We start from the raw sequence: 16,268 nt of genomic DNA, 5'->3' as shown, positions 1-16,268 counted from the left end.
ATTGTATGACAAGGTTTCATACCACTGAATTCAGACTTGGTTGGTTTCAGGATTAATAATTAGGGGCCTAATGGTTCAAAAGGACATACAACAAACAATTTCCTGGTTTTAGGGCAATAACTAGTTAAATCGTATGGATTTCTATGAAATTGTACTAAAGGTTTCATTTAAGGTGTAATTTATAAAAATCTTTATATTTTCCAGATATCAGTATAGAGCTGCAAGTATTGTACCATGAACAGAAATATAATGAGAAAGAGACACCTACTTTTTCTTTTCTTCACAAAGATAATGTTGATGAATTATCTTTCTACATTAGAAATCCTGTTAGTCTTGATAATTCAAAATGGCCCATACTTCCAATGTTGGCTTACATGGATGTGAAAAGCATAGACCCATCAGTCCCAAAGTCCCAGTTTGCTGAAATGGGGTAATGTTTATCTACAGTAAAAAAAGAATTGGATTCCCATTAAGATTATATTTATTTGATTAATTTTCAAGGCATTTTGTTCTCTGCTGCAAGTAAAAGCTGAAGGTACTTCTAATCTTGATTTTAATCGTGGTTCATAAGATTATAAAGCATCATGCATACTTTGTTATATTGACCAATATTTAAGATTATAAGATTCTGTTTTTTCATGGGGGCATTGGCTGCATATTAGTTTAACTGTTCGTGTGATTTTTTTTAATGTAAGATTGTTTCTTATAGGGGCGTTGAAGAGTTGTCTGAGCAAGCAATTAATTGTGTAGAAATTTGCCTTGCTTCTAAACCATTAGGAGAGTCCATGTTTAGGAAGATCACGCCAGGACTCAGAAATGGAATGATATTGATAACAGGCCCAAAGGGTTCTGGCAAGACCATGTTTGCTCAGGCTCTTTGCAGGAAACATGCAGAGTTACCTAATTTGGCCTATGTTTTACATATAGACTGTAAACCATTGAGAGGTAAAGATATTTTTAAATCATTGAAGCATTTGTTTTTCTGAGTGGTTGAATATTCAAAAATCCTTACATCTGCCCGCCTATTCTTTTGTCTATAAATCTCCTATACTATTCATTTGATTTTGGTGACATTTTGTATGAAGGTTAGGCATAACTTGAAGAAAAACTTCATGGTCACACAGTTTTTGGTTTTTGATCCTTCGGGATCAAAATACCTGATGTTGCTGGTTCACCACTGGAATTCCTAACCATTTCTGAACATTACACAAAAATATAGTCCAAATGTAATTCCTTTTATATCATTCAATACCTCTTTAATATCCAGTAAATATGTTTCTTGCATTTATTCAGCTCAATAATATTCTATTATTTTTGCAAATAAAATTAAGATCTAGTCTTCAAATCAACTGAAGATTTTAGGGACTCCTTTTTGGCCCTGAAAGATAATAAGTAATAATTTTACATTAAGGGAATTTAGTTCTTGCATTACTGTGTCAAGAAGTGTTAATTGTCTTGAGCATGTTCCTTTTAACACATCAATCATTTAAAATCTTCATTCTATCATTAATATTTCCCAAAAAACAGGAAGTGAATAGCAGTGGTTTGGACCAAATAAAATGGGTGGAAAAATTCAAATTGGTAAAAAGTGTCAAATCTGTTTAAATCTTATGTTCATCAAGTAAATTATTTTCTTGAGCTGAATTTGGTTTTATTTAAGTTTAATTACAGTGTAAGATAAATACACTTTTAATATAGTAAATGAATGTAAATGCTAACTAACTTTTGGACAGGTTTAAAAATTTGGGAAAAAGATGAGATTTAACAAAATTTATAAATGTGTGTGAAGTTGGATTCTGTTTAACTACTGGTTACAGTTTATATTTCAGAAATCTGCAGTATTGATTGACATTCAGTTTATATGTATTAGGAAAAAAACAGTTCTAACTGATATGAAAAATGCAATGTATGATCACAGTTCGTATTACATCATGTATTCTTTGAAATTTTGTTCATGTTACAATTTTCAAGAGGATCAAAAACCTCCAGTGCTATAACAGCACTTTGATTATAGAAAAGTTAGGGATCATATGTAGATTTGCATTAAACAGATAACTAATAACAAGTCATTACAAAGGGAGATCATCCAACTAAGGGTTTTGCATAATTTAAATTCATATGAAGAGGTTTTTATTATTTTTTTGAGCTCGCTCACAGTTTTTCTAGTTTTTTTCTCCATTGAACTTAACAATTCAATTACGAGATAAAAATATGATCATAGTGTTTTACCATGGTAAGCAATGACAATCTGTTTTTCTTACAAGCAAAACTATCGAAGGTTTTGAATGTTAACTTTGTATAAAGCTAAGACTGTGAATCATTGGGATGAAGGGTTGTTTATTAGTATTTTTTGTCAATGTTCTATCGTATAGCAGGAAATTTAAAAATGCTTGTCAAATCGAAGTTTAGATAATTTACAATCTTATCTATCAATGTGAAAATAAAAGACCTCGAAAACTTAATACAAATAAAATTAATAAAACAAATTGAAAATTTGGCACCAGGGAAAATTACTAACTATATGGTAAGTGAAATCCATGTAACCCTTTAATATGTTTGCCTGAAATTCTGTCAATTTAGGTTGTTCCATTTCAGGTAAAAGACCAGATACAATTTTAAAAATGTTACAAATAGCATTTGATGAGGCAGCATGGAGGCAGCCATCTGTGATTCTTTTGGATGATTTAGAACAAGTGATGCCAGCTCCATCTGGGCCTGAAGCAGAAATGAGTGGAGAAGCTATATATGGAGCTAGGGTTGCTGAAGGTACACTACACTTGTGCTGTTAAGGCTTCAATAAAATTTCTTTATAATAATTCATGCCAAAAGATTGTGTACAATATTATACCCCCACTCAACAAGTGAGTGGTATATTGAAATCACTTTGTTCATCATTCCGTCATTCATCTGTCCATCCATATTTCGTCACAATTATCTCAGCTCATCAATGGATGGTGGGGTGTATATTAGAAGTTATTTTTGGTGCTGTGTGATATCACCTTTCTGTACCAGTGGGGGCATGCATGAGCAAATTGATGTTTCTACAAAGTTTTAATTGTAGGCTTTAATCAAGTGAGGTCTTTGTCATTGCATTATTCAGTTTTGAATACACTGATCAGGATGAAATAATTATAAAAAAACATTTTTTTTAAATTCAGTATTAGAAAACATTTGAATCATGCTAATTTTCTGTATTAAATAAAATCTAGTGTTAGTAATTTTCATATGAAAAATGCAGTTTGAATACATTTACTAAAGCAACCATTAAAACAAGTCAAAGAATAAAGAAAATCTTGTCCCTATGAACCATTTTTTTAACTCCTGCAACCAAAGTTTGGAGGGATATATAGGTTTTACCCTGTCTGTATGTCCATCTGTCTGCAACAATTTTCTTAGTAGCTTGAAGCATTGCTATGAAACTTTGTAGGATGTAATATAACCACATGGAGATGTGCATACTGTTAGCAATTTAAGTTTGGGCAAAAATTGTAGAAATGATGGCTTATTGAAGTTTTTCATCAATATTTGGTCTGATGCATTGTCCACAACTCCCACTCAACAACTTGCAGGATTGTTATGAAATTTGGTGGCATGCTAGATTACCATATTGGAATGTGCATTTTGTCAGGAATTTATATTTGGACAAAAATTGTAGACATGACAGCTGTTGTACTTAGTGTTTTTCAGCAAATCTTGGTTGACGCACTCCTCCTCAACGACTTGCAGGATTGTTATGAAACTTTGTGGCATGTTAAATTACCATATTGGAATGTTCATATTGTCAGGAATTTATGTTTGGGCAAAAATTGTACAAATGAGATCTGTTAGACTTGTGCATTTTTCGGCAAATCTTGGTTTGATGCCCTCCTCCTTAATGACTTGCAGGATTGTAATGAAACTCAATGGAGTATTAGATTACCATAGGAATGTATGCATATTGTCAGGGATTTATGTTTAAAGTAAATTTGCAGTCATATTATGTTATTGTGTTGTCCTAAAAAAAAAAGAACTGATTTCTGTTTGGGGTTTGGTGTTAGTGCGTAGTCTATCCCCCATAAAAATTGGTTTCAGTATGAATTGTGTGTCCACTTTGTTCCCCAATTGTATAGGGTTCAACAGGCTGTGGGGGTAATAGTCCTGTTAAGGGCAATATCTCTATGCAGTTTTATAAAAGAGAACATTACCAAAGTTCACAATTATTGAAATATTATGTAGTTACCTCCCTTTTAATACACCCATCTACACAAATGTGTTATTGCTAACACAAGACACCTACCGTTGTTTGTTTGATTAAATGTTGTAGGATACCAGTAATATAAACAATGTTGATGTATCTAGTTCTGGAAAAGAAACTTCCATTTATTTTTCATTGTTTTCTAAAAACGAGGAAGAGAAGATAGACATGTCATGTGCTCTTCCAACAGTATATTTATTATATTTGACAGAATTTCAAATGTGTGTCAGAGTGATAAGTGAACTTCATTTATAAAAGAGTAATATTCCAGTATTCAGAAAAAAAGAGAAAAGAATTAAATGGTCTAAAGACTCATTTAATATAAAAGAAGTCCCTAATGTAACTGAAAAAAAACCCCAGAATTTTAGAGTTTGATATCAGCTTTTGGTACCATTAAGTGTTGATTGGTGAAGTTGCTAATTTTTTTCTTGCTACTTTCAGTTTTAAGAGATCTATTAAGAAGAGAAGTATGTGATGGGACTAGGATAGCTGTTGTTGCTACCACAGTTACAAGAAATGCTATCCATCCATTATTAGTGAACTCCAGAGGAACTCACTTTGTACAGACAACATTAGCCATAAATCCTCCAGATAAGGTAAAGTCTCTATAGGGTATAATCCTCCAGGTGAGGTATAGTCTTTATAGGGTATAATCCTCCAGATGAGGTATAGTCTCTATAGGGTATAATCCTCCAGTTAAATCTCCAAATAAGATATAGTCTTTATAGAGTATAATCCTCCAGATCAGGTATAGTCTTTATAGGATATAATCCTCCTGATTAGGTATAGTCTCTATAAGGTATAATCCTCCAGATGATGTATAGTCTTTATAGGGTATAATCCTCTAGATTAAGCATAATCTCCATAGGTTATAATCCTCCAAATAAGTTATATGCCAATTTATAATCTTAAAAATAATTCTCATGTAATTTTGTAGGTTGTTACAAATTCATTGATATGCCTTGTTATACAATAGAAATACTATTGTATACATAACAGATACTATAGACATTATAGTAGATGAAAATTGTGGTTTTAAATAATGATCATTTTGAATAGCTTTCAGTCAAAAGAGCAAGTTTTGATAGATACCTCTAGGAGTGCTGTAAACCCACTATTTACAGGATGTACTTATTTCGCGGTTTTTTACATTGGACAGAAAACCTAGGAAAATAGTACCTACAAAATTGATAACTATATAACTCTAATCTTTTTTTAAAAAAAAACGAGAAAAAATGTACCCATAAATATGTTCACTTGACAGAATCTCTGAAAATTAATATGCTTACAGTATTTCATTATAATTTCATATACTGGTTGCATCTTTCCTCAGTTTTAATCTACTTTGTATTTCCTGTAATGACTGTTTTGAACAAGAAGAGCAGTTATTCATTTTTTATTATGTTAAAGAAAAGAAGGAGAAAAATCCTAGAATCCATCATTAAATGTAGACCTGTGATAAATCGTTTGACCTTGGAGAACATCGACCTTGACTGGTTACAGTGTAAAACAGAGGGTTATGTTGCTAGTGACCTGATGAATTTAGTCAGCAGGGCTTTACATGCTAACTGGCTGAAGTATGGGCATAGTAAGTACAATTAAAGACACAAGATTACATAGATTGAAATATAATGTTAATGGCCAATGCTTCTTTCATATAAGTAATCTAAAATTATATTTATGGTTGGTATAAACCAGCTGTTGCCTGTGCTTCTGAATCCTATCTCAATAAAACAATGTAATTTAAAATCCTGTCCTATTGCTTTTTGGCTTTACAATTATTCTTATGGAATCCCTTTAGTTTGTTTCTGACATGGCTGTCCACATATATATTATTTCTTTTGAAATACTTTAATTGAACTATTTAATCAAATGAACAATTTTGTGTTTTTCCTAAACAATGAATTACCTTATAAGCAGGTGACTAATGATTTCCACCTGCATGAACTTAAAATCTAAGTTTTGGGTAAACAAAAAAAGTAAAAATAATGTTCATTTCATGTATTTATGTTGTTCTTTATATATTCTTATCAAACAGGTTCTGATGAAAATGGTATAATTCTCCATACAGAAGAGTTCAAAGAAGCTATAGGAGGGTTCACTCCAGCTTCAATTAGGAATGTACCATTACATACAGCAGGGGAGTTAGGTTGGGATGATGTTGGTGGCTTGGATGAGGTGAAAAGTGTTCTCATAGAAACTTTGCAGTGGCCTAGTAAGGTAAAACTTGAATACATGATGAGTCCAATAGATATATGGCAGTACTACTGTATATCCTTACACCAAACCATGTCTTGTGCAGGGTAGAATAGGCATATCCTTACACCAAACCATGTTTAGTGCAGGATAGAATTAACATATCCTTACACCAAACCGTGTCTTGTACAGGATAGAATAGGCATATTCTTACATCAAACCATGTCTTGTACAGGATAGAATAGGCATATCCTTAAACTAAACCATGAAACCATGTCTTGTACAGGATAGAATAGGCACATTGCTACACTAAATCGAGTCTTGTGCAGGATAGAATAGGCACATCCTTACACTAAATCGAGTCTTGTGCAGAATAGAATAGGCACATCCTTACACCAAATCGGGTCTTGTGCAGGATAGAATAGGCAAATCCTTGAACCAAACCATGTCTTGTACAGGATAGAATAGGCACATCCTTACACCAAATCGGGTCTTGTGCAGGATAGAATAGGCATATCCTTGAACCAAACCATGTCTTGTACAGGATAGAATAGGCACATTCCTACACTAAATCGAGTCTTCTGCAGGATAGAATAGGCACATCCTTACACCAAATCGGGTCTTGTGCAGGATAGAATAGGCATATCCTTGAACCAAACCATGTCTTGTACAGGATAGAATAGGCACATTCCTACACTAAATCGAGTCTTCTGCAGGATAGAATAGGCACATCCTTACACCAAATCGGGTCTTGTGCAGGATAGAATAGGCATATCCTTGAACCAAACCATGTCTTGTACAGGATAGAATAGGCATATCCTTAAACTAAACCATGAAACCATGTCTTGTACAGGATAGAATATGCACATCGCTACACTAAATCGAGTCTTGTGCAGGATAGAATAGGCACATCCTTACACCAAATCGGGTCTTGTGCAGGATAGAATAGGCATATCCTTGAACCAAACCATGTCTTGTACAGGATAGAATAGGCACATCCTTACACCAATTCATGTCTTGTGCAAGATAGAATAGGCGTATCCTTACACCAAACCATGTCTTGTACAGGATAGAATAGGCATATCCTTAAACTAAACCATGAAACCATGTCTTGTACAGGATAGAATAGGCACATCCTTACACTAAATCGAGTCTTGTGCAGGATAGAATAGGCACATCCTTACACCAAATCGGGTCTTGTGCAGGATAGAATAGGCATATCCTTGAACCAAACCATGTCTTGTATAGGATAGAATAGGCACATCCTTACACCAATTCATGTCTTGTGCAAGATAGAATAGGCATATCCTTACAGCAAACCAAGTCTTGTACAGGATAGAATAGGCACATCCTTACACTAAATCGAGTCTTGTGCAGGATAGAATAGACACATCCTTACACTAAATCGAGTCTTGTGCAGGAAAGAATAGGCACATCGCTACACTAAATTGGGTCTTGTGCAGGATAGAATAGGCACATCCTTACACCAAATCGGGTCTTGTGCAGGATAGAATAGGCAAATCCTTGAACCAAACCATGTCTTGTGCAGGATAGAATAGGCATATCCTTGAACCAAACCATGTCTTGTACAGGATAGAATAGGCACATCCTTACACCAAATCGGGTCTTGTGCAGGATAGAATAGACACATCCTTACACCAAATCGAGTCTTGTGCAGGAAAGAATAGGTACATCGCTACACTAAATCGGGTCTTGTGCAGGATAGAATAGGCACATCCTTACACCAAATCGGGTCTTGTGCAGGATAGAATAGGCAAATCCTTGAACCAAACCATGTCTTGTACAGGATAGAATAGGCACATCCTTACACCAAATCGGGTCTTGTGCAGGATAGAATAGACACATCCTTACACTAAATCGAGTCTTGTGCAGGAAAGAATAGGCACATCGCTACACTAAATCGGGTCTTGTGCAGGATAGAATAGGCACATCCTTACACCAAATCCGGTCTTGTGCAGGATAGAATAGGCAAATCCTTGAACCAAACCATGTCTTATACAGGATAGAATTGGCACATCCTTACACCAAATCGGGTCTTGTGCAGGATAGAATAGGCATATTCTTGAACCAAACCATGTCTTGTACAGGATAGAATAGGCACATCGCTACACTAAATCGAGTCTTGTGCAGGATAGAATAGACACATCCTTACACTAAATCGAGTCTTGTGCAGGATAGAATAGGCACATCCTTACACTAAATCGAGTCTTGTGCAGGATAGAATAGGCACATCCTTACACTAAATCGAGTCTTGTGCAGGATAGAATAGGCACATCCTTACACTAAATCGAGTCTTGTGCAGGATAGAATAGGCACATCCTTACACTAAATCGAGTCTTGTGCAGGATAGAATAGGCACATCGCTACACTAAATCGGGTCTTGTGCAAGATAGAATAGGCATATCCTTACACCAAACCAAATCTTGTACAGGACAGAATAGGCATATCATGTCTTGTACTAGATAGAATAGGCATATCCTTACACCAAATCATGTCTTGTACAGGATAGAATAGGCATATCCTTACACCAACCAAGTCTTGGACTCAGGGCTCAGGCAGTTAGGTGATTTTGGAAAAAAATAGTCACTCTGGTGTCGTTCACTTCACACCATAGACACCAAAAGTGAAGTGAAGTTGCCCTCTTTGTTTTAAGACATCTCCTGAAAATTAGAATGTACTCCTCCTTGTAGTGGTGAATACTGGTGATTTGACCTGTGTTCTTCTAATATCTATTCAAACAAAAATGGTGCCAGTTCTAGAAGAAAAAATGTCAAAATCTCTGAAAATCTATGGAATATTCGGTTACAAGCAAGTATTTTAATCAGATTTTCATATCAAATGTTCAAGATAGACTATGGAAAAAACATTCGTCACTCCAGATCATGCTAATTTATGAATTGAATGTCTTATCCTTAATACTTTGTAACATAACTGAAAATTCCTACTGTTTCTTGATGTGGTAAATTTATCTCAAATGACTTTTTAAAAGAAAACACAAAACATTTAACTTAATCGTCTTCTTTCATGTTTGAACAGTAAATTATCCATTTCAATTGAACATGAGACATGCTTTGGAAAAAAACAGTTGCGAATGATCCTGTCGTGGTCCGATTTCAAAAATTGAATTGTCCTCTAAATTTTTGCTGACAGGTTTCAATAAAAAGAAATAGGAAAGTGTGTAACTTCAATGAGAATGTCATTAAGAGGTGTTTACTTTAAAAAGATTAATAGTAAACTGTATTGATTATCACAGCACATTACATAAAATAGAATGCTATTTTGAATCTTAATATATAAGTAAGCTGCATATATAACATGTGGAGAAGCACATGATTCAAGATTATTATAGGCAGATATAAAATTATGGTCAGATTTACACAGACAGAAGTTTTGATAAACAGTTCTTGGTTATACTTTCCCAGAGATAGAAGTCTTGATAAACAGATCTTGGTTATACCCTCCCAATTTTGAGGTAATGTCTTAGACGCTCATTTACTGTTAGTTTTCAGTATGTTATAGGACTATAGCATGCTTCAATAATTTTCAAATACCTGGGAAAAATTATAGATTGGATAATATTTCCTGCAAACAAGGCTGAAGTTTATCTGGTTCATATTTGTTTATTTTAGTACCCAAAACTCTTTAGTAAATGTCCTCTCAGACTTAGATCTGGGTTGCTGTTATATGGAGCACCAGGGACAGGGAAAACATTATTGGCTGGTGTGGTTGCTAAGGAGTGTGGTCTTAACTTCATAAGTATTAAGGTATGTAGTAATGCTGTAAATTGACACATAAAATTTATACATTGAATGAAAAATGATGATCAGATGTAAAATTGAGAAATTGTTTCAGATGCCATCATGAATCCTATTTTTTTACCAGAATGACATGGTTTTGCTGCATTTAAATGCCATGTCCACATTTTTATATTTGGTTTCACAGCTAGAGATGACATTGTTAGATAGTGCTACAGTTCCATAGTTTTGCCATCTCATAGCATCATGTATCCATAATTTTATATACGCTTGTTGACAGATTTTTGCATTACTGAATTTAAATTAATGTTTCAGGGTCCAGAACTGCTAAATAAATATATAGGCGCTAGCGAGCAAGCTGTTAGAGATACATTTATCAGGTACTGTAGAAAAATAGATTCATAGTTGTTTTGGAGATTTGTATGTGATTATATATATACATGTACCTTATTTCTGTTGTTATCTAGTAGCAAAACTTAACTTCTTTTCCCCATAGAATAAAAACTTGTGCCCTGTGATATAAAAAAAACAGGATTCATGATTCTTGGTTAATTGTAATTATATAAAAGATATTGTCTCTGGTTTTGATTGATCCCTGTATAATGTAAGATTAGATGTTTAATTGAAGAACAATATTATATTCACTATTTAGACTCTGTATATACATATATTTTGTGTAGTCATTCTTTTTTTCACATTTATTTCAGGGCACAGAGTGCAAAACCTTGTATACTGTTCTTTGATGAATTTGACTCTATAGCTCCAAGGTAAGATGTAACTGATTATTTGTTAAAAAAAACATATCATGCTTATTTTGTCAAGAAAGGTGAACTCTGAATTTGACTTAATGATCATTGTCTAAAGTTCAGGATCTAAAACATAAACGGTAAACAATCTGAACTACTCGGCCTTTCTTGTTACACAAAAAAAACATGTACTGGGCAGAAGAAGCTGTCCATAGTTTGTCTGTTCCTATTCTAGAATTAAAGTTGCATTGGTTGATCTTCTAGTGACTGGTTGAAGATGACTTTATCCTTCTGTTCAAGTTACACTCCACCTATTATATATAACTATATATTTATGATATGTATCTTTGGACTAGAAAAAGAAGAAGGAAAACAAAATCTGTTTTCAGAGAAATTTGAAAGTCTTTGTGTTCAGGTGGAGTATACCAATTTTCAAAATTTGTCCTGTTATTGATGTTTCCGTGATTCTCATGATGAGCATACATGTAATTTATTCATTTTTCTTCTGTAATCATGTTTAAGTAATAGTTATTTTTTCAATGTGTAAACAAAACAGTTAACATGTGTCAAAACTTAAGATGAAGCACTTGATAGACGTGACAATTTGAGGAAGTTAAGACATACGGGTAAACTTAAATTGTGGATTTTGGTTTAAATCACAGGTACACAGTAACAGTACAAAATTGAATTTCATGGTTTTGCTTTTGATTTTTGCGATGTTCAAAAAATAAGTCTATTTTGTGGTTCTTAGCAGAAAAAGTACAGGCCCTATTTGCACGCAAAAATGTGTTTGAAAATTATTGCTTAACTTACACCACTCTAAATTTATCACATACTTTCATAACTGCCAGCAACTGTAGATTATGATTAGAATTTTTAAAAATATGTTTATTTGTAATTTCCATTTCTTTGCACTGTCTATTTTGTTATGTATGAGTTGCAGGAGCATCCATGCCTCTTAGGCATAATTCTTTTTGTATTTTACTTGTATCAAATTTAAAATGCTTTGTAGGCGTGGCCACGACAATACTGGTGTAACAGACAGGGTAGTGAACCAGCTGTTGACACAGTTAGACGGTGTAGAGGGTTTGGAAGGTTAGCAATTATTTTTAAAAGAGTAGAGTATCTATGAAAATATATATTATAGAATTACCGTATTTTCAGGACTATAAGTCAATATTTTTTTTCACCAAAGTGTCAGCCTCGACTTATTGTCCACTTATATAAGGATTTTTCAAGAAAAATGTTCATCAACAATGCATTAGATTTGTTTAGTTCAGATTTGATTGCTTTAAATAAACATTTTGGATAAACTGCAATCAACAAAAGCTGTCACTCAAACAGTCAAATTGACGATTCAATTTGAATATTATTGATCATTGCCACTATCCTTTGTGAATGATAACGATGATGTTAATAAAAATTCTGAAACTTTGAAACTGTTAAAATATATAAATAAACTCTAGAAGCTATGTTAACAAAACTCTTTTTTTAACTTGGAAAACATCAAGTGTTTTGGAGTTATCAGTCCTTTAATATGCAAATTTATACCCATTTATGGTATGTCGTAACACAGTCACAGGTGGCTCAAATTATAATTAGTTAAGGTTATATCGAAATGGCTAATTGCAACCAAATTTGCAGGTGACAATTATTTTTTATTGTATTTTGTAATACCAGGTAATATTGTTTACTAATTACTGCACATAAATATGACCAATTCATCAAACGAATTTCCCGCTTATTTCACACATGGCTGCCCACATTTGACATGTTTATGATTTCGTACTCTTGATGATCTTTGGCTTCAGAGAGCCATTGACATTCCATTCAATAGAAATAATTGAACTCACAGACAAATTACACTTTAACAAAAACGCAGATATTTATTTAATTCAGAAATCTTATACTTAGTAACATTGCTGGAATAATACACTGTTGAAAACAAACCGCTCAACTTGGATCTCCACTGACATGTATGATAAAAATGCACACGTCTTACCCATGACTTTTCTGCCGAATTTGACTTATCTATGTTTTTTTCATCGATTTTGGTCAAAATTAGGCAATTTGACTTAAATACGGTAGCTAGTTTTGGGAAAGAAATATTTTGAAAGATTTGTGAAATATCAGAATATTTAAAGTAGTCATACTTTTTCACCTTGTACCCTAACAATTTCAATTTTGTCAGTTTGTTGAAATATCAAACATCTGTATGTGATGTATTTAGTTTTATATTCAATCTCAACTGACTCAGTATCGCAGTACTTAAATCTTATATGGTGTCAATATCTAAAGGGCCTAAATTCACAATTTTTTTATCTTATAATTGTCCACTAGGAGAAAATTTAATTCAAGATTTTTATTAAGGTGTATACGTCTTGGCGGCCACCAGTCGACCAGATTTGATAGATCCTGCTTTGTTGAGACCTGGACGATTAGATAAATGTTTACGCTGCAATTTACCTTCATTGGTAGGTTACCAATATATCCATGCCAATTCAGTTTGACAGTTAGTTATTGCTTGCTTTCTTTGATGATATCTTCATTTTTTTCTGTCTGTCTGTTCATTTGTCTGTCAACACACAATGTAGGCCCAACTCTTCCTAATCTGAATGACTGATTTAGATGAAACTTTATAGAATGTTTAGGCATATTAAATGTAGATTTACAGAGATGCAGATAACTGCAAGGGGAGATATTCTATTTTAAGGTTGCAACTTTCCTAATCCACATATGACATAATTTTATGAAACTTTAAAGGAAAATAAGTCATTATATGTAGAAGTACCTGAAGGAAAATAATCATATTTTTGTCTCTGGAAAGGGAGATGATCGATTTAGAGGGTTATGCATTTTCAAATCTCATAAGCACAGTTCCTCCTAAACTGTTTGATGATTTTTAATGAAACTGTATAGGAAGTTTTGGCAATACATGTAGATGTGCATAGAGGAAGATATTTATAGTCCAAATAATTCAACTAAAGTTTTTAATGTGTGTACATCTTGTACAGGAAGCACCTCTTGAACTAGTCCAAGAAGTTTGGTGACATTTTATAAGATTTGATTTCAGTGTAGATATGCATGAAGAAAGATAATTATTGTGAGATGTCTGAAAGGGGAAATAATTTAACATAATGATGTAAGTCAAAGTGAAGTTGAGGATATGTTTGTTATGATCTTGCTCACAGTATTTCTAGTAACAACCTGAAATCAGGCTATATCACCTCAACTTTTAATTGATGATACTATATGTAGTAAGTTTTTTGTTCATTTTTATCACCTTAGCCAACAAAAATTATGTTTGACATGTTGGATGTGACCAACACTTTAGTTTCAAGTTTTTCAAGAAATCACTGTCCACAGGCTGTCCAGCAGCCCTAAAATCCTTTAAAATTTCTTTAAAAAACTTGAAATTCTAATGGAGTTCCTAAAAGAGCCCTTATTTTTTTTAAGTAAATTTTTAAATTTTCATGTTACTTCACTGCTGTCTAAAAAGTTTCGAAAATTATCCTTGCAGTTTTTATTTCAATGACACCTTGTTTTGTAATAAAGAGAGTGCATCCTAATTGTCTATAAATGTTTTCTTTATTGTAATCAGGTGCTCTTCTATCAGAAATTCACAAAAGAATGAAGGAAAGTTGGAAGACTTTCTCAGAGTTAGTTACTTTTATGTTGTAAAATTACTAATTTTAGCCTTAAATTAGCCCTAAAATTAACCCTTATTTCTTTGGCCAAGAGGTGCTGGACAGCCTGTGTTCAGGATAACATACATATAAAAATAGTAGATACTTTACAATGTGATTTAGAAAGCCAACTTGTTTAATTATCTCAGTTTTAATGAGTGTTAATTTTTTAGTCATATTCTTACTAGTAGTTTATGTTTAATAAAATTAGCATTACTTGGGTTGATAGAATATCTTCTTTTTTTCCAGTTTTCTAACCCATTGGTTGTTGAAGCAAAATTGTTATTTTGTAGGAGGAGAGGAAATCCATACTTAAAGCATTAACAAGAAAGGTCCAGGTTGCTTTTGATGTCAATCTTGATAAATTTGCTGAAAGTTGTGAGAATTTTACCGGTGCTGACTTTAAAGCTTTGTTATACAATGCCCAATTAGAGGCAATCCATACTGTTACTGGTGCTTCAAAAATGGACAGATTTGATTACTCCTCTCAAAAAAGTCCTAGCTATCTCAGGACAAGGAGGAGAAGTAGTAGTTATGGAATGTTGGCAAAAACTGCTGATATGGAAAGAGAGACTAAACAGTTCAAATCTGATTTTATGTATGTGCAAAATTTAACCGACGGGGTACAGGAAATGACAGAAGATTTGGAAGATCAATTAAATCAACAGGTAATGAGTGTTCATTTAAATATAAAATGGAATATGTAAAGAATAACTTAAAAGTTTTAAGGCTCTTGATGGAATAAATAGCTCTTTCAAGTTGTGGTAGTTTGTTGTTGGTCAGTGCTTGTATTACGGAGAGGACATCTGTTGGGAATACTACTTGCATATTTGCTGCACTTTCCTTGGTGTAATTTGCTTCTTCAGTGCTTCTTCAGCCTTGTAGTTGGAGCAATGTAATCTTGTTGGTATTGCCATTGACTGTTGTACTCCATTTTGGTATTCTATGTAGATACCGGCCCCTCCTTTTGTTGTTGCATTTGTGGCTGAACTGTCTGTGTAAACTCTTGACCACAATTCTGATGGATACTCTTCTTCCAGCATGTTCATTGTTACGGTTTTTCTGACGATGTTTGATTGTTCATCTTTGGCACTGCTTACTGAGTAACGGAACTGTTGTTTGAATGGTTACATTGTCCTCCTTCTCTGCACATAGATTATCATTCATTTTAAAATCTATAGGTTTGACATGCTTAGGTAGATGTTCTTGGTGTTTTCTTTGCGATGCTTTTGTTTCTAGACTGAAGCTGGATCTTTTGAGTCTGCCTGAGGATGGTTGTTTCAGTCTCTCATTCATTGGGTGGTTTGGTAAGCATTGATATTTGGTGGCCTGTATCATAGCTTTACTTTCTCTTCTCTTACTTAATGGTTGTATGTTTGTTATTTCCTCCATACTAGCAATAGGTGTTGATTTCATGGCTCCTGCGATGATGCAGAGTGCCTGATTCTGGACTTTATCTAGAGTCTGATGGTGAGACTTAGCTGCTGTCATCCAAGCACTAGAGCCATATTCTAGATGTGGGCACACATTTCCTTCGTAGACAGATTTCAAAACTTTCTCATTAGGACCCCAGTTTGTACCAGCAAGTTTTCTCATGATGTTTAGTTTTCATCTGGCTTTGGCTTCTGCT

The 16,268-nt window shown here is 33.6% G+C and overlaps 1 protein-coding gene across 1 annotated transcript in view; it reads left to right on the top strand.

Annotated features, from left to right (window-relative positions):
* Positions 1 to 16,268, top strand: part of LOC148624543 (peroxisomal ATPase PEX1-like) — a 42,599-nt gene that overhangs the window by 16,142 nt on the left and 10,189 nt on the right. Inside the window, exons 7-18 of the mRNA XM_088567209.1 lie at positions 205 to 430; positions 710 to 945; positions 2,596 to 2,766; positions 4,676 to 4,830; positions 5,645 to 5,822; positions 6,273 to 6,454; positions 10,081 to 10,215; positions 10,522 to 10,586; positions 10,914 to 10,973; positions 11,965 to 12,047; positions 13,323 to 13,426; positions 14,932 to 15,306. Coding sequence (XP_088423335.1) covers positions 205 to 430; positions 710 to 945; positions 2,596 to 2,766; positions 4,676 to 4,830; positions 5,645 to 5,822; positions 6,273 to 6,454; positions 10,081 to 10,215; positions 10,522 to 10,586; positions 10,914 to 10,973; positions 11,965 to 12,047; positions 13,323 to 13,426; positions 14,932 to 15,306 — 1,970 coding nt within the window. The remainder of the gene's footprint in view (positions 1 to 204; positions 431 to 709; positions 946 to 2,595; positions 2,767 to 4,675; positions 4,831 to 5,644; positions 5,823 to 6,272; positions 6,455 to 10,080; positions 10,216 to 10,521; positions 10,587 to 10,913; positions 10,974 to 11,964; positions 12,048 to 13,322; positions 13,427 to 14,931; positions 15,307 to 16,268) is intronic.

Source organism: Perna viridis, chromosome 2, assembly GCF_037379345.1.
Source record: "Perna viridis isolate PV_CMFRI_1.1 ecotype Kerala chromosome 2, ASM3737934v1, whole genome shotgun sequence".
NCBI lineage: Eukaryota > Metazoa > Mollusca > Bivalvia > Mytilida > Mytilidae > Perna > Perna viridis.
This window is presented reverse-complemented; position numbering and strand designations above follow the sequence as displayed.